Source organism: Natator depressus, chromosome 2, assembly GCF_965152275.1.
Source record: "Natator depressus isolate rNatDep1 chromosome 2, rNatDep2.hap1, whole genome shotgun sequence".
NCBI classification, from domain to species: Eukaryota; Metazoa; Chordata; order Testudines; family Cheloniidae; genus Natator; species Natator depressus.
In genome coordinates, this window is record NC_134235.1 from 180,048,475 (window position 1) to 180,067,725 (window position 19,251).

At 40.5% G+C, this 19,251-nt stretch overlaps 1 protein-coding gene across 15 annotated transcripts in view; it reads right to left on the bottom strand.

The window, feature by feature from the left end:
* ARPP21 (cAMP regulated phosphoprotein 21) overlaps positions 1-19,251 on the bottom strand; it is a 170,206-nt gene that overhangs the window by 30,588 nt on the left and 120,367 nt on the right. For all 15 annotated transcript variants that reach the window (XM_074945416.1, XM_074945418.1, XM_074945415.1 and 12 more), the window contains one exon: positions 17,619-17,745. In XM_074945416.1, the coding sequence (XP_074801517.1) occupies positions 17,619-17,745 (127 nt within the window). The remainder of the gene's footprint in view (positions 1-17,618; positions 17,746-19,251) is intronic.

The following is a 19,251-nucleotide window of genomic DNA, read 5'->3' on the forward strand; positions in this document are numbered from 1 at the left end:
GAATGTGAACTTATCCACAATTCCAGAACCACAGTCATATCAAAGCAAATCATCTGAACGTAGGGAATCAAACCATTATTCAGAATTTTATGGCTTGATTTACATCACAACCCAAATGTTAAATGTTGAATTCTCCCCTCCTGTGTGGCTCGGTGAATTTGTGAATCAAAACCTGCAGGCTGGTTCCTGGGGTTGGAAGTATAGCAACTCCTACAAATTAACATGGATCTTCACATTTAAAGGAGCTGAACATGGGTGCCACCCTGCATAAGTCAGAGCCTTTCTTATCTCTCCCAAATGTCTCTCAATCCTCAAAGCAGCCCTTTTCAACCCCAGCAAGTCCTGCAATCTCCTCCCATTCTCCCCCTTCAAGAAATACAAGGTAAGAAAGTAGGATCCTAACACTTATTCTTTTCACAGCCCAATCTCACCCAGGACTACCAAACATTCATGAGAATGGGACAAAATTCCTGAGCAGTTCAAACCCAAGACTAAAGCCCAATGTGGCAGGATGGCTTACACAGTGGGCTAGAGAGCCTGGGATAAGCCAACCTGATTACAGAATGTAGACCCACCTGAGGGGACTCAGGCAAATTCCCCATAAAGAGCAGAAGATGGCTACAGTAATGGGAATGAGAGTCAGGCTTAAGAGGTGACTGGAGAAAGGGCTGGGTGAGACCCTGGCGAAAGCAGGGAAAGCTCAGAGTAAGGAAAGCACTCCAGGCAGGGAGGACTGGGAGAGACCCTGATTAAGCAGGGAAGAGGCAAAGAGACCCCGAGGAGAACTTAAAAGGCTGTGTAGGACATGGCCAAGGTAAAGGAGCAGAACTAGCTGCTCAGTACAGAGCCCGGAGACAGAGTCCAGAGTAAAAGTTGGAACTGGGTTCCCCTACCAGCCCCAAGGAAGGGGGGATATGAGCTCATGAAAAGGGTTATTGAGCCCAACCAGGGGTCTAAAGGCTGAGCCAAAGACAGGTTGAAGAACCACCCCAGAGAAGGGGAAAGACGTTTGTTTGTGTTAAACACATTTTGGGGACTTTCAGATTGGACAACTGTGAACCAGGAAGGGGTGGAGGGCTGAGTCACACTGGAAGAGGAACTACTGCAACACACTAGCTCAGTGAGAGAGCTGCTACGCCATGCCTAGAGATGAATGATTCAGTTACACCAAGCTACACACCACAAATAAACAGTGTGTATAGTGGAAAGGCAAGCTCTCACTGCTGCGAACCTGTCACTGCTATAATAAAGAGCAAGGTCAAGTTAAAGAAAGGTCTCTTTATTTTCATTGAAAATGAAGTTGCACAAATTGCAAATACGCAAAGGTTTTGAGTTACTATGTTATATGCTATAAAACAACTGAATTATCCCTTGCTTTACCTTAGCACCTAATGATATAATTTTGGGAACAGTGTAATAGACAAGTTAATGCTGCTGTAAAGTGGATATCTGATAGAAGTTTTTATGACATCCACATGAATGCCAAGAGAGTTCAGTGCCATTAGTGTTATTACAATGAATACCAAAGCACTCAGATACCACGATGAACCTGAATAGATGAGAGTTAGAATATAATGAGTAAGACCATTATTTTAAACATTAGCAGAGATTTGTTTTGCTCTGCCAGCCCCTTTCTGTGCCATTATCTGTCTCTCTCTTTAAACACGCCCAGTAGCTGCTCCCAAACTATCAAGATTTTAAAATCCTATGGGAAACACAAAAAGCAGAGCTTCTGCTAGATTCAGTACCACAGCAACTCAGTGCAGCCTGCTGGAAATGCTGCAGAGAAATGCAACCAGTTTTCACACTTGAGACTAAGTGCTTGTACTGCAATTTACTTAGTCTCCATCAAATGGATGGAGAGTTTGTTCCTGAACATGTACAGAGTTCTGGCTGATTAACTTCAGCCTGTCTGGAAATAGCAGCATATGCCACTTGGTTAGTTAATTACAAGCAACTGTCTGAGGCAAACCATTAAACACATTCACACACACACACACACGTACACGTTTCCCCAATAAATCATCCTAGTCTATATTTACACAGTGGTCCATACTAAGGCATAAGTGAACTGCCTGCTGCATTTTAAACACCAAAGTACCCTTGCATTATGTATTAATCAAGACTGAGTAGAAGGAGCAGGCATGGATGATCAGACTAATTTTGCTTTCCTCGAGAGTTTAGACTGGTCAGACGATGTGAGGAATAGAAAGGCTCAATCCCAGTATAGACTACTAACCTGAGTGCAAATCTGAACAAGGAATGAATGGACGAACAGAGAAGCTCTTGAGAGTCATGTGATAAGTAAATATATTAAGTTCTATAAATAACTGAGTGCTTCTCTTTTGACTATATTTTCTTTTTTAAAAGCAGCTGTTAGAAACATCAAGACTAAAAGAAAAAACCAGCACGCACACATTGTGCTTCCTTTATTTACTACTGTAACGCAACTTGAATCACCTTTTGTAGCCATCTATTCCTGCAGTGGCTATTTCTAAATTAGCGAAGACGACTTTGTGTGAGAGAGAGACATTTACAGTGCATGGGGACATTTCTACGAATTTAGTCCATGACCCTGCAATCAGATCCACCATAGTAGATCACTGCACTCATACAGATCCCCATAGAAGTCAATGGAGGCTACAGTGCTATTTGTATTTTACAGTGCTTCATGAAGAAATTGAGTTCATAGTGTATTTAGGCTAGATTTCTATATGGTACAGTGAGTGGTTCAAACAAAAACAAAACAACATTTATTGTATTTTACTGAAGAACTTACTACTTAACGTGACCTTGACATGGAACACTCCACGAATAGTCAGCTGTGCAGTTTATAGCACTTTACTGATATTCTTACTCAATAAATTTTTCCTAGAGACCGGCAGGCAGAGACACACATATCATACTTCTATTAAAGAAGCATGATGTTGTGGTTAATGTATAGGACTGGGACTGAGAAAGTCTGGATTCTTCTCCTGCCTCTGACAGAGACTATCTTTGTGATCTTGGGCAACTCACTTAATTTCTCCGTGCCTCAGATTCCCCCATCTGTGAACGAGGGATGATAATATGTATCCTACATTACCTCTAATGGTTTCAGAACTTTAGATGGAAAGTGCTACAGAAATGCAAAATGCTATTTGTTGTTAAATCAGTGAAGATGATAGTTATTTCCATACAGAACACGTTTTATCTAAGAGGCAGTTCATAACATCAATTCAGAAATCATATTTGGTACCCAGAAGTGAGGCTCACAGAGCAGCAATGTAATGGATGCAATATAAGCCACTCCCAACAGCGTTCTCAATTGTTGCTCCACTGGTGTCCTACTGTCTGTTAGCTCAGAGTTCCTGGGAGCGTGTCAGTAGGAATGAATGTTTACTGAGAATTACAATACTTAGCACTTTGTATCTCCAAATTCCTCTACAATTACTACCTAATTCAACATAAATTAATATAAGAATGAATGCTAAAGGGGTTATATTTCTTTTTATTAAGGACAAACACAGCAGTCCCTACTCAGGCAAAACTCTCTGCAATACGAGTATTTCCTCAGTAAGGATTGAAGCTAGGTTTGGCATGGCCAAGAGTTGCATGGTTCAGGACTAGAGATGATAAACTTTTTGTAAGAGCGTCTTATGCATCAATGATGAAGGGCAGAGACTGATAGGAGGTGGCTTGCCCCTCCACTATTCAGGGAGGGCCAAGAGCCATTCTGGCCCTTAGCACCGTGGCTCCTATGAGCCACTGCAGTGACGCAAAATGATGGGCTATAAGAACTCCTAACTCTCGCCTCCTCGGTCATCTCATGTGCACTTTCACCCCAATTGTCTACCCCTACCTTAGAACTTCTCATACCCTAGAACATCCCGTATACAAGGGGTTCCTGCACAGGTGGCACGTAGGCCCTCTGTGCTGGGAGTGTTTCTGGGAGATCATGAAATTACCTGCCTGTTTTGGCCAGTTAGGTTAAATTAGGCTGTGGTGCAAAAGGGTCACAGGGCAACTGTGAATCTGCATCTTACTAGGTAGCTCCCTCACCTGAGGGCCACATGGACATGCCCACAGATGACACAGCAGTGAGGCACTAGGAGAGAGGCACTGTGCTGATGGCGGTGGGGCGCCTCTGGATGAGGGGGGCACGATCTGAAAGGAGTGGGAGATAGCTCAAGTGTCCTGGCCAGCATTTCCTCTATCAATAAAACAGGTTTCTTTCCTCAGAGGCTGTACATGAGTTATAGCTGAGGAAGCACAACGGCATATGCCTATTCAGTCATTGCAGTACAAGAGCAGAGCTCATTATTTTGTGATATTCTAAAACCCACTCCCACTCTTCACACACAACTCATATCCAAGTTCATACTTTTCCGGTACAAAGTACATCAGGCCAACTTCATTCGGCTTTCCAGTTCCCATATTATATCCTATGATTCAGCAGCACCAAATCACTCTAGTGTGCAGCGTAGCAGCGTTCATAATTATTTATGGCCCAACACAAGGTTAAGTGAGGGAATAGTGTCACTAACATACTGTTAGACCCACATTTTTCACATTGCCTTGTGGATGAGGCTAAAGATTCATTGTTTTCATGGTGTTTGGTTTGGTTTTTTAAACGAGGGATGGCACTGTACTTGATCCCTCATGGAACTATTAAAACAGCAGCCTTTTTGGAGAGGCACATGGATTCTCACAATGTTTAACATCTCTCCCCACCTCTGCTTGTACAGGAAATTCAACAAACGTTTCCAACCTCCCTAATGCCTACAGTTCCAGTACCTGACAAAAGATAGCATTTAACAGCAAGGAAACCAAAGGTTCAACACTATTCAATGGATGCAGTTCTATTTTATCAGTGTGCCATTAACAAGAGCCCAGGGGACAGCGACGAACCGTATAATCAATGGCTTTGGTAACACAGGCTGACAAAAAGAACCAAGATATATACTAAGCCTAAATATTAGCTTGTTCAGGATTGTTGGCTTTCTTTAAGTGAGGCCTCAGGCTCAGATATTTCCGAGAAACACTTTATTTTTAGGCAATTTGAGTCATTTAAAACTGGACTGTTTTAATACAAATGGAATACAAATACAAATGGAATATTCCTACACTGGAAGCACAAGGTGGATTTGTTTATCTAATAGGTCCTTTTTGTTACAGATCTACATGACTCTCAACTTTTAAAAAGGATTGTCCATATATGTGTACTGGTTGGGCTCAACCTCCTCAGCACTTTGTACGACTGAGGCTTTACTTTACACTAAAAATTGCAACAAAATCCCAGCAATCACTAGTCCATTACCCCAATTAAAGTACATTCTTCATTATGGCTGCGGCTCACATTTATGGTTGTAATAAAAAACAAATCTAACAAATGCCAAGCAGCATGTGGTTCAAGCTATTGCAAACACAGTAACCTTTCCAAAGGGGATTTTTAGGAGGGCCTGCGTTGTAAGACCACAGACATGAATAATTCTGCAGGGCTCTAAGCATCCTCAACTCTCACTGAAGCCAGCGGGAGATGAGGGTGCCCATTATCTTGCAGGAGGGGGCTCTAAATGGCCAAATGTAGAGATGGGAAAGGGGCAGCATGGACATTAAATGCAGATAAAAGAAACCTAAGGGAAGGATGGACTGAGGGAAATAATATCCATGGAGGAAAAACACTCTCCTTCTACCTTAAATAATTGAATATTTCATAGTATGTTTATTCACATAAGCCATAAATAACTAAGTAACACTTTTATGTGCTTCATTATTTTCTCCAATAACTTTAAAAAGTGAGGGTTACCAGATTTAAAGGGCTCCATGCCAGCTACAGTATTTATGCTATGAAATGTTAAATTTGTAAATGGTCTACTAATCCTTTGATTTTCATTACCTTGGTATTACCTAGATACCGGTAACAAATAAAAGCAGCTGGGAGTTGGTTCCCCCTAGGCCATCCTCCCCTCTCCTCCAGATTAAAAGCAGCAAACCAAAGTGAAGTCTCCAGAAACAGACCCTGATGTTACAACTTGTTCCACATGGACAGACCTCTCTGCCTGTATGGAAGCCCACTAAACTCACTCAGTGAAGCTGTACAGGGGTGCAGGTTTCCTGCCCTGCAGGATGAGGAACAAGCTGCAGGATGAGGAACTTGCTCCCCAAGCTTAGCAGAGAGGGCTCTAAGACTTTCCCTGAGAAGTTATATTTAGCCCAAGAGGTTGTTCAGGCTCAGTCTGCCTCACATTATGGGCGAGAGCCTCACTCCCATTCTTTTATGTGGGTAAAAGGGTCAGGTTGGTGTAAAGGGTCTCTAGAAGCCCCAGTTCTAGCTGGGGGAGGACTCTCCGGTGTAGGCATTGTGGAAGACAATTGCAGGTCTCTTTCAGAGGAGCCCATCGCGAGCCCTGGAGAAAGGAGTGTGTAGTGAATGGGGCTTAGGGCTAGGGATTGGAGGGGCATGTTGGGAGCGGGATGGCCGCACTGTGACCTACTGCAACCCCAGAGGGCTGTGGTAACTCAGACCACACCCCAAAGAGTTGTCTAAGTTGATACAGGGGCCTCTCCAGCCCCCAGAACAGCCAAAATTTGGGAGGGCATAAAGGGGCCTTAAAAGCAACTTTAGCCCCTTCTCCTACTGAGTTACAAATTCTGTGCTGTGTCTTTTAAAGGTGCATTACAAAATCTCACCCTATATATACTTACCAAGCCTAGCACAATAGGGACTTGATCTTGGTTGGGGCTTCTAGTCCTACAGTAATACAAATTAATAAATAATTGACTGACTTCTTCTTTCCCTTGTTGTTGTTATTAAATGTTTATGTTCTGGTAGCACCCAAAGGCCCCAGTCAGAATTAGGACCCCATTGTGCTGAGCACTGCACAAAAATAGAAATGAGACATAGAAAAGAAAACCTCTAAATCTCTAAATGCTCTAAATCTACTCCCATATAGATCAGTTTGGGGCAGGTCATTTGGTTAGTGCAGTACCATACTAAAGATCCATTAGCCTTGGTTAGTGCAGGGCAGTGGTTCTGAACCTATTTACCATTGTGGACCGCATCTGCAGCTCTGTGTGTGTTATGTGGGCCACATCCACTATATATATATATTATACACACACACACACACACACACACTACCTGTATGGCCCCGAGGGTGCCACATGGGCCACAGCTGTATGCTGATTGGGCCACAAGTGGCCCACAGGCTGAGAACCACTGGTTTAGGGGATCTTCACCAGAGTCCACAGCCTGAAAATCCATTTTCCATAATTATAAATGCCACTGAAAATCCACCTGGGCTCCTACTAAATTCATACATCAGGACAGTACCTGTACAGGAAAAAAGGCCACTTACATTCTTTCTTACAATCAGACAGTACTTATTCTAAACCATAAATATGAATTCACAGGTTTCAGAGTAACAGCCGTGTTAGTCTGTATTCGCAAAAAGAAAAAGGAGTACTTGTGGCACCTTAGAGACTAACCAATTTATTTGAGCATAAGCTTTCACAGGAACTCTGTAGTAATAACAGAAACAATCAAGCCATTGTTAAAGATGGGCACTCAGACAGAAAATTCAACATTTACTTTTGTGGCCAATAACAGTTGTTGCTACTAACCACTGTGAATTTCATCTTTTCATCTAGCTCTTTCTCCAGGAATGGTATCTGCTTTAGCAAATGATGAGCAAACTGCAGAATGGAACAGACCCTGAAGAAGAGATGAGGAACTATTTGGAGAGGTTTTCCTTCTGTTGCTAGGGAAACCATCTCCTTTGTTTGGGAATAATCAGAAAAGCTGCTTCATTCAGATACACATTCTCAGAATGTGTTATGTCATTTGAAAACAAAGGGAAATTAAGACAATACTAAACAATATAACAGCATAATTCTAAGAAATGGCAGGTTAGCACTATGAAGATTCCCATCTCTCTCTTTTTTAGAGGAAGACATAGTAAAAATGAAAAGATTGTTATTAGGAAATATTTCAATTGGATTTGGGATATGAAACATAGAATTCAAATTCATTTTTTAATCATTGTTACTGACAGATGGCAAATCAAAATGAAAATATCCTGGAATTTGTACAAGCAAGCATTGTTATTCTTGCATTCTGTGTAGGCAAAACTCCCACTGACTTTACTTGACTTTAGCAAAGCTTTTGACACTGTCTCCCACAGTATTCTTGTCAGCAAGTTAAGGAAGTATGGGCTGGATGAATGCACTATAAGGTGGGTAGAAAATTGGCTAGATTGTCGGGCTCAACGGGTAGTGATCAATGGCTCCATGTCTAGTTGGCAGCCAGTATCAAGTGTAGTGCCCCAAGGGTCGGTCCTGGGGCCGGTTTTGTTCAATAACTTCATTAATGATCTGGAGGATGGTGTGGATTGCACCCTCAGCAAGTTTGCAGACGACACTAAACTGGGAGGAGTGGTAGATACGCTGGAGGGTAGGGATAGGATACAGAGGGACCTAGGCAAATTGGAGGATTGGGCCAAAAGAAATCTGATGAGGTTCAACAAGGACAAGGGCAGAAGAGGGCGGAAGAATCCCATGCACTGCTACAGACTAGGGACCGAATGGCTAGGCAGCAGTTCTGCAGAAAAGGACCTAGGGGTTACAGTGGATGAGAAGCTGGATATGAGTCAACAGTGTGCCCTTGTAGCCAAGGAGGCCAATGGCATTTTGGGATGTATAAGTAGGGGCATTGCCAGCAGATCGAGGGACGTTATCGTTCCCCTCTATTCGACATTGGTGAGACCTCATCTGGGGTACTGTGTCCAGTTTTGGGCCCCACACTACAAGAAGGATGTGGAAAAATTGGAGAGAGTCCAGCGGAGGGAAACAAAAATGATTAGGGGACTGGAACACATGACTTACGAGGAGAGGCTGAGGGAACTGGGATTGTTTAGTCTATAGAAGAGAAGAGTGAGGGGAGATTTGATAGCTGCTTTCAACTACCTGAAAGGTGGTTCCAAAGAGGATGGATCTAGACTATTCTCAGTGGTAGGAGATGACAGGACAAGGAGTAATGGTCTCAAGTTGCAGTGGGGGAGGTTTAGGTTGGATATTAGGAAAAACTTTTTCACTAGGAGGGTGGTGAAACACTGGCATGCGTTACCTAGGGAGGTGGTGGAATCTCCTTCCTTAGAAGTTTTTAAGGTCAGGCTTGACAAAGCCCTGTCTGGGATGATTTAATTGGGGATCGGTCCTGCTTTGAGCAGGGGGTTGGACTAGATGACCCCCTGAGGTCCCTTCCAATCCTGATATTCTATGATTCACTTGAACACCATTTTCTTCTGTTGAAGTCAATGGGAGTTTTGCTTGCATCAGGACTGTGGGATTGGCCCCTGAGATATTGGCTCAATTACATAGGAGATCTCTCTTATGTGTCTGTGCTAAAATACTGAATACACGGAGGACCCTTTGGTCCAGTCACCGAGGACCCTTGGGTCCAGTCACCAGTGCACACTCTTCTACTCAGTACCCAAATCAAAACAATTCTTCTATTTTACAATTTGTATTGATCAACGTTTTAGGAGTTTAAGCAAATATCACACATGTGAGGCAAAAGTCTCCTCTCCTATCTGCATTGCTGATCTCTATTGTACATTTAAACAAACACAAACTTGTTAAATGTGAACAATGTGTTTAGTATTGTACCAGACACAAAAACCTTAACTAAACTGGCTGTTCCCCCCCCCTAAAATTTCCCACCATTGGGAGTGCTAATGTAGGCAAGGCACCAGTTGTTGGTATTTCAACAAAAGCATTGTCTAGACCTGCTGTGAGCAGGATTAGAGGATGTGGTGACTGAGATGCCAACAGCCACTCTGTACTGGCACTCCCACCATTGCTACAACCATTGGAGTTACACTGGTGATAGCAATGGTGGGAAGTTTTAGGGGGGAAGGCTAGTGTAGAAATAAATATGCTAACAGTCCTTGCCTCAAAGAGCTTCATATATAAACCTTTCAATTGCTCAGTGCTTAAAAATTCCATTGGCAGCAATGGGAGCACTGTGCACGGAGTGAGTTATGAATTTGCAGTAGGGATTATGTAGTGTCCCTCATGGCAGAGAGGAGACAGGATTCAGATGCAATGAATACAAACAAGACTCTTCATGCCAGCTGTTGAATGCCATCAGCTGTCTCTCCAGATCCAGCACTCATGGAGTGGACAACACTAAAGAGCCTATCTACATTGCACGTTGTTCTTAGCTGGCTGTTCCTCCCTAGATTTGTTCATGCACAGTAACCGATATGGGATTAACACATGCATATTGATTAGAGAATCAATATACTACTGTGAAATTCCTGACATTTCATCAGAAACTTTCAGAATGACTGCCATTTTAACTACTGCTGGTAGGACTTGAAAACCCCACACAAACTGCACTTGACCTGCCTATGGCTCTTTCAGCATTCAGAGTGTAGGTGTATTCATTCCTAGCTTCCTCTTTGTGTATAAAATGAATAATTAAGCTAGTCTGTTCAATGAGAAGCAATCATCTTTCAATAAAAATGTGGCTCTTACCCCTGAATTTTCCAAGTGAAATGTGCAGCAGCGAGTTTAGCAGCAGGACTACCTTTGATCTTAACCAAAATCACATGACTAAATCTCCGTATTATTTAACACTGAATGTGCTGAGTGCTTGTGTGGTATGACTGCATTCTTAAACTTAGAAGGATGACATGATTTCATGAGGGATACTGGAAGCTAAGAACATCTAAATTCTAGTCCTAGCTTTCCCATTGACTTGATAAGAGGTCTTGAGAGTTCATTATTGTACTCTCTCCGTCAGTGTCTCCACCTGTAAACAGGAATAATACTTACCTACTGTTCCTCACCAGAGCACTGTGAGCATTAGTCAGTAAATGTTTATAAAGTGCTCTGAAGTGGTAGAGTGCTATGCCAGTGCTAGTGTAATGAAGTCTTACGGCACCATATTTTAGTGTCATATAACGATGCAATTCTGATGTCCATCTTCCTTCTTTCAAGCCTTCATGAAAATAAGAAATATACCTCACAAGGCTCTCTAAGGGCTAAATTTATCAAACCCTGTTTCCCACTGACTGTTTTGATTATCAAACATAAATGGACACCAGAAGTACAATTCTGTTTCATTAGTGCAGTGAATAATTACCAGTAAGTAATTACTTTTTCTTTGGATGAGCTATTTAAAAATAAATAAAAGTTGTTTACTGCTTGTATAAGTACAAAGAACGTCCTGTAAAATACAGATGGAATAATGTAAACAAATCTGTCATGGACCATGAAATCTTGCTTGTCAGGCTGCTAATGAAGGTAGAAAGCTGCAATCCTTCTTTGGAAGGTTCTGTAATGACCCTGATGGCAAACCAAACCATTTTATTTTTTAAGCCTGACACTTTACAAAAAAAAAGAAAAAGAAAAGTTTATAGTGGAAGATGCTTTAAGTAGACAATAAGGAGTAAAGGAAATCTGAAGATAAAAACCCTTCAATTATGTTGACACCTGACTGAATTTTAGCTTAGATTAAGCATTATTTCATTGTCAGTTTGACTCAATTATTCTGTTTAAACACATTTATAGCTCCATTAAGGTACATCTTGTCTTGCTTAAAACCGGCTTCAGAGAAACATTAAAGACACAAAACCTTTTTTCCCTTACTGGAGACTGTAAATGCTAACAGAAATATTACCTCTCCTTTGAGACAAACATTTGCTGTTGACAGAATATCCATGCATACCTATCATAAAAGGAACCACTGCATCCATGTCGTTTTCAAATATATATCTGCTTCCCATAATTACATTCTTTTGACAGAGGTGCTATTGTATTCAGTCAATTGTTCTGCTTTTCAGGAAAAAGCAGTGATGATTAAAAAAAAGAAAGATAACATGTTGGAGCAATGCAGGGAGATTTGAATAGGCGACTTTATGCAAATTGAAAGGAGTTATAATGGCAATGTTTACTGGGTCTCAATGCCTATGAAATCCTAAAATCTGTACATTCAAACAGAATTACAGAACAAAAATCCAATTACATACAACCCCATGTTAATCTCTGTGGGCTTGCTGCATTTCTGAAAAGTTTTGGAAGCAAGGTATTCCAACCAAACACAATAGTGCTTAGGCTTTGATTTGCTCAATAGATAGTCTTCATTACTGAGCTCAAGAAGATACTGTAGGATTTAGTTACTGTCAGTGCTTAATTTGTAATGAAAGAGGTACTGGGGATCAAGCAATTAGGTGTCAGGGCTCAAGCAAGTTTTTTACATTCATAACTGATGCAGCAAGCTTAGAAGTGCTGGGGCTATGAACTGCCAAGCAAAGAGGTGCTGGGGCTCAGCCCTGGCAAGTCCTGGCGCAAATTGAGCCCTGGTTGCTGTTTATATCAGAACTTGCCAGTGAGGAGGGCACATGATCAGTCAGACTAACTGCCATGGTTAAACTATAGCCCAGACAAAGTGATGTATATAAAGTGATCCGGCAAAGCTCCATCACACATTGGTAATGTCTAGAGCAGGTCTGATATATTACACGTATAGTGTACAGTGAGGCAGAGAAAGTAAATGGCTTGTCCACCTCAGATTCTTCTTCATCTGTGAATGGGCATAATAATATTTACCTACCCCAAAGTGGTGTTTCTGAGGCTTCATCAGCTCATATTTGTGAAGCACTTTAAAAACGAAATATACTCTCTGTGCTAAGCATTATTATTTTGAAAATAAATACACCAACACACTGATATAAATCATTCCATTGCTGATTTTATCAACTGTGGTAAAAAACAAAATGTTCATCACTGAATACATTTCCATTTTATCATTCAAGGACAAGAACGAGGCTTAAATGCTTTCAAACTACTACTACCGAGATACCAATGTCAACGAATACAATTCTTGCTGATAATGGCTGAGATACAACACTATAGTACTGCTGTATGAGAATAGAGAAATATCATTTCACTCAGTCAAGAAACCAGGTGTTCCATGGTACAAAAAGAGATATATCTATTTGCTTGAAATGGCCAGTATTTTTTATATTGAAATATTAGCGAGATGAGACAAAATCAAAGAGTGGTAAATGTCCATTGACCAGAGAGAAACTAAACTCCACAGTTCAAGGAATACAGCAATATATTTGGGAAGGTCTAAAAATTACAGAAATTCCTTGTCACAACACAGACCCTCACAACGTTCACTTGAGCCCAGACCTGTACAGATTTTAACTCTTGATTTTCAAAGAAAAGGAAGGCAATGTTCTTTACTATAAAGCTCAAAGATGAACATATCAAGAGAGTACTCCTACATATAATTATTATTTGTTGAGTAAAGTCATTTGAAAATATTCTAATGATCCATTTAACAATGTACCGTGCATGTACTGTGCACTAGCCAATGGCTTGACCCTGTTCTCATTAAGTTAATGGCTACACTTTCATTGACTTCTAGGATCTTTGCATTTTGCAGGACTGGGCCCAAGTGCTGGTGCGGCGGGAATGCAAAGAAGAAGAACAACAAATTATTTATTTACATGAAGCAAAATTAAGCATTTCAAAGGCTACACCACTGCTCTGTAGTAAGCAACACTGTTAAGGCTGTGTCTTTGTGGTTTCATTCTGAATTTAAATTAATATACTGTAAACGACAAAAGGTTTCTATGGGAAACCCTCTGTGAAGCTGCCTTTTGCAAGAAATGAGTCACTTATCTTCTCATACTAGGCAGCACTCTAAAATCTATCTATCCATCCATCCAGAGTTCTCACCCCTCTCGCCAAATGATTTACTGCTGTTAGATCCTAATCTAATTTCAGGTGAGCTCATCTTTTTTTCTGCCCTGGAGCCATTTTAACTTCATATTGCTCTCTTTTCACACAACCATCAGTGAATACAGAGTCCCTTAACCATTAAGGATGCTGTACTGACATTTTACTTTAGCCGTTTGCTGTAAAAGTCATTATTATTGCTCCACTCATAAAGAGACCTTTTCTAAGAAAAACAAAAACAAATTGCTGGAATTAGATCAAACCTTACCCTCTGCAGCCCAAAGTGGGAAAACGACAGACCTCAACACCTTGCCGGAGCTATGAAAGCTTCCAAAACCCTCCTGGGCAGGCAAACTTTCTTATTTTAATAAACATTCTTTGAGCTTGAGGCTCCCAACATATCCCTGGTCACATTCGTTATTCTACTGGTAGGCACACAACTCGGACTCCCATATGCCTCTCTTTATTGCAGCAGTTTTCTCTCACCAGCAGCAAATAGTGCTAAATCTTCAGGGAAGATGTTTCAGGAGTAGTCTTTTCATCTGCCTCATTCATGTCTGCCTCCTTTGTTCACCCTCACACAGTCTTCTTCTACACTTTCTGCAGCCATCATTACTATCTGTAGGTCTCTTTTAAAATTTCCATACTGAGCCATGGCTGCCTCACATTCTGCTCAAATGCTAACCTCAATCTTGGTCCTTAATTCTATATTTGAAGGTAATTTCCTGCAACACTGCATAAAGCTTGAAATATTTGCCTTTTGATTGGAACACGTACTTAGCCAACCCCAAGTAGCATAGCTCAGAAAGGTACTTGGTGTTAAATGGTCATGTGTGTGTTCCTGCAGTAGCTGAATGGATATCCAAAGGAGTTTTTTCCCCCGAGAGTTTGAATGTCTAGTGAATAGCCTGCAGTAAATTTGTAACATAAGCAGTGTGCTTTATTATATTTCATGAAATATAATTTATATCCATCAATCAAACTCTGGAAGATTAGTGACTTTCCAAATGCTATGTGAAGTGAAAGAACATGAAAAAATAGAATAATCAATCCTTACCCATTTATTCACTGGCTGCAAGTATAAAGAAAATATCATCTAAATATATAGTTAATGCCCAAGAAAAGTTTCTGTCTCTCCATACTTACTTTCTCAGAGGCATTTTCAGACATTTCAAAGCATAAGTCGATAGCAAGATGGATATCCATATTGCTTCAGGTAATGGAAGAAAATGCATCACTGCAGATAATTAGATTTACCTTTATAAATACGAGTGAAAATTTGAGGGCATGAGTCAGTTCAGTTACAAAAATCAAGGAAAAAAAATGATAGGACCCAAGTGTCCTCCCTGCTTCTTCAAGCAGAGAGGAAGCAGGTAAGATGGATCACCCTGGAGTTCTGGAAGGTGGGGGTAAGAGAACACTAACTTCACAGCATCCTCCTCTCTACCTCACCCCACTGAAGTCCTTCTGTGAGCTCAGTCTCCTTAGGTTCTGGCTGCATAAGGGCCTGTAGGAGGCGCTCTCTGTGGAACTCTCTCCCACAAAGGCAGAGGAAAACCTTTTGGGTATCTGTCCTTCAGTTAATTCTTCTTCACATAGCAGTTGTTGTGATGGCCCAGGATTCGTTCCCAATAGAGCACTCCAACAGGAGTGATGGTGTCTCAGCAGCAGCCTGTAGGGGCTGACCCTGTGCATGGGACTTTGGGTTCCCCTCCCTGTGAATCTGAAGGGTCAGCAAGATTGGGAGGTTGCCACCCATGCCTTGTTCCCTAATCTCTCTCACTTAAAGAGAAGGTCTGTAGGAAACTGCAAGATTTTCTTTGTGGAGTTTCCTGGCACCCCTATTCCCCTCATGCAAATATCTCTATGAGAGGGTTCAATCTGGCCCATAGTTAGGACCCATTCAGAACAGTTGATTATGAAGCAAGTCTTAGGACCTGGGCAATGGGTAAAAATTTAAAACAATCATTAAAGAAATACTAAACTCTCATCACAGAATGTGGACATGATGTAATAATTATTTTTCCAATGAAGCTGTCAATAATTGAAAGGAGGAATTTTAAAGATATTGACAATTTTCCCAACTCAAGAGATTTTTCTTGTAGTAACCAAATTCCTTGGCAGACACATTGGTGAAAAACGATATGAAAAACACATGAGCAAAAATACAACTGATTTCCCTACGTAGTCTGTACCCAAACACAATGGTTACTACACTATGGTATATAATTAAACCTGGTATTCAGATAGTCTCTCTGAAGATCAGATAGTTGACTTTTCTGTGAAAAATTTGCTGAAGCATTTCAGAATGTGTCCCATGTGTACTTTACTTACCATAATTTTCACATTACTGATCTACCATTTAACTGATAGAGTAAATATGGTTTTATAACAACACAGTCAACCAAAATAGTATCATACAATTCAAACTGCATTTAGGTTCAAATATCTACTGTATATGGATAATAAATATGGTACCATACTGTAAGATAAGATATATTAGAAGAGATAGATGGCCTTTATGGAATATTACATCTCTCTGAGAATTGTAGTCTCCCAAAGCTATGAAATCTGAAAGTAAGCACCCCACCAGTCATACTGACCAAAACCAGCACCTGTTTTATTAGAACACAGGACAGCTTTAAAAGAAGAACCATTGATCATTCAAATCAATCATAACTGTGTATTGCTATGGCTTTTTTTCTCTGAAGCCTAATAAAGTGTGACAAACCTGTCAGCGGTCACCTTAAAGAGATTGGGAGTGGGCTGGATGACCCCATAGATCTTTCCCATCTCTCATCTCTATGCTATTGACTTTTATCTTAAAGGACTTGTGGATCAAAGCCTTGGCAGAGAAGCTGATTTTCCACTAAAACAAAACAAAACAAAAAACACACCACCACAAAATTCACAGGAATTTCTATCAAACCATTTGCATTTCTGGAGCTAGACAGTAATAGACAGACAGCGAGCTTTATCCTACATGACACAACTATGATTCTGTACCCTGTGGTGAAACAATCCCTCCGACCAAAGTTAATACTTGTCTGAAACACAGCATGGGGGAGGTTTGCACTGGAAAAACAGACAATCAATGATTTTTACAGAAGCTCTGTTTATTCATTAGGAACACAAAGAACCTTGCACCAGCACAAATAAAATCAAACAACATCAGTCTCACTCTGTCTCCCCCATCCTTAATATGGTTTAATTAGGAGTGGCATGACACAGTAGGAAAAGAGACCGGTTCACTGTGAGACCTGCTACTCACTCTCTTACAGTGTAACGGCCCCCCTTCCAACTGCCCATCACTGCAGGGAGCTAACATCCAAGTGGGTGCCACACAGACTCTAGAGTACCTCATTGTCTGCTGTTTTCATGAACACTAACCTCGAAAGGAGGAAAATAGTGGACTATTACCAAGCTAAAGACTGCCTTTTATCTGCTCGCTCCATATCACAGATACAGTTTCAGCTTTGCAGAGCAGAATGCCCCCTAAATGTTTCCATTACTGGTTTCTTGTTTTAAAAACGTTTAGGGGCCTCATATGATTAAGGAAATAAAATGTAACTCTTGGCTTTCCAATGAAGTATGAATGATCACAGTAATTTGCTACTTGTCTTACTTCTTATCCAAAATGCAACATATTAATGCAGTAAGAACCACGCTGTGTGACGCATGCTAGATGACAGCACTGAAGCGTGCTTTCCTTTCTTGTACAGTATGGCTTTCCAAGCAAAATTGTTTTTTGACTGTTTCAACTTACTGAAATGGCCAATTTTCAACGCTAGCTTTTCAAGCCCAAAATTAAAGTACGATCAATAGGTTCATCAGTAAATGCAACACGAACTGCTGAAGAAATGAGTAACAGATGCAAATACCTGCTTGCTGTGCAGTCTGGGGTATTTGTTGACTCCGCTGTGCATTGTACTGAACTGAGGCAATGGGTCTATACTGCTGAGTTGCTGAGGTAGGGTATTGACCAGATGGGTAGTAATACACTGGCATCTGTGGAAAGCAAGAACACTGACTAAGTACTTATGACAGAAACTGAAGACATACAGAAAAGAGTCACGTGAAGTAGTTTAGTTTTACAGTCATCAAAAGAAAAGATTTGCATAGTACATTTTCAAGCACTGTCACTTAGTTCTAATTTTCTCTTGCAATGTGATTATCAATGTCTTAAGGATTAAACAACGTTACTGTGTAAGTTAAAAACCCTAAATGAAGCAGGAACATGAATAAAAATGTTCTTCAGATAGTGAATTACTTTGTTCTCAACTAATTTAATGTCGCAGAGAGAAATAGCAGCTATTTTTTAAAATTGTGTAAGCAATGTTACATATAAACAAGAGACCCCCACCCCAAAATCACAGAAGTACCATATTGCACAAAATTATAATGCTAATATGTATGTACTACAGACCATATGGAAAACAATTAAATAAACTTTGGGGAAAAGATTAAATGGACAATTGAGAGCAGAAGTGGCCTGGAGTCAAAATGTGCATGTTGTATAAAAGTGAGATATTTGTATGTATGAAAGAGAATCTCCATTGTTAGCTTATCCCTCTTTAATGGATAAATGCTTACCTGCATGAATCTCTCCCTTTAAAGCTTCTAGCACATTTGGCAGGAATATATTACGGATTAAAAATTATAAGCATCCCTCCTCTTGCAAAAGCTTTTAGTAGGTATTGAGTTAGCTAGTGTTGCTTGCTATTTTATGTTACAGAACAGAGTATACTAAACTGCCTCACCACACATTTGAAAATGCAAGTTGAGGTCAACTGAACACAGTGACTTTTCTTGCACACTCTTCATCATCATTACAGAGACATCTGAGCTAAACAGTTTTGTGCTGGCCTTTAGTGAGTTCAACAGCACTCCATATTTCTCATTTTCATTTGGAACAATTCTATGATAAATAAAATAAAATATAAAGTATACAAAGGCACCTCTACAAGATCTTCATGAGAACTTTTGTTGTTCTTAGACTATTTGAAATGTATGTCTGTGCTTCTTTATAAACCAATGGAATTATATTTGTTTTCACATATAGCATTTGGCCTCTTTCAAAAAAAAGACACAAAATGCTTTTTATTTTTAATACAACAGGGAATTAGTAAATGTGGGTCAGATTCTGCCACCTTTATTCATGCTGAGCAGTACCTTAGCTCAGGAGTAGTTCCACTGGAGATAACTGGACTACTCATGGAGTAAGTATTGCTCAGTGAGAGTAATGGTAAACAGAATAAGGCCATATATGACAGGTATTTAAAGAGTCAACAGAATCCCTTTAAAAATAGGCTAAAAATCTCAGAGATACAAGGCTCTTTATCACCAGAGAAAAACTACCAAGTGCAACAGAACTAAGTTACAGAAATATACAGTGCCATGGTGGCACATGGAAGTGTACCTGAAAGGGGTCTAATTAAGTTTTTTACCCACTACATAATCACCTCAAGATGTGCCATTTTGGCTAATGTTTCTATAGCTCTGTATGAAAACTCT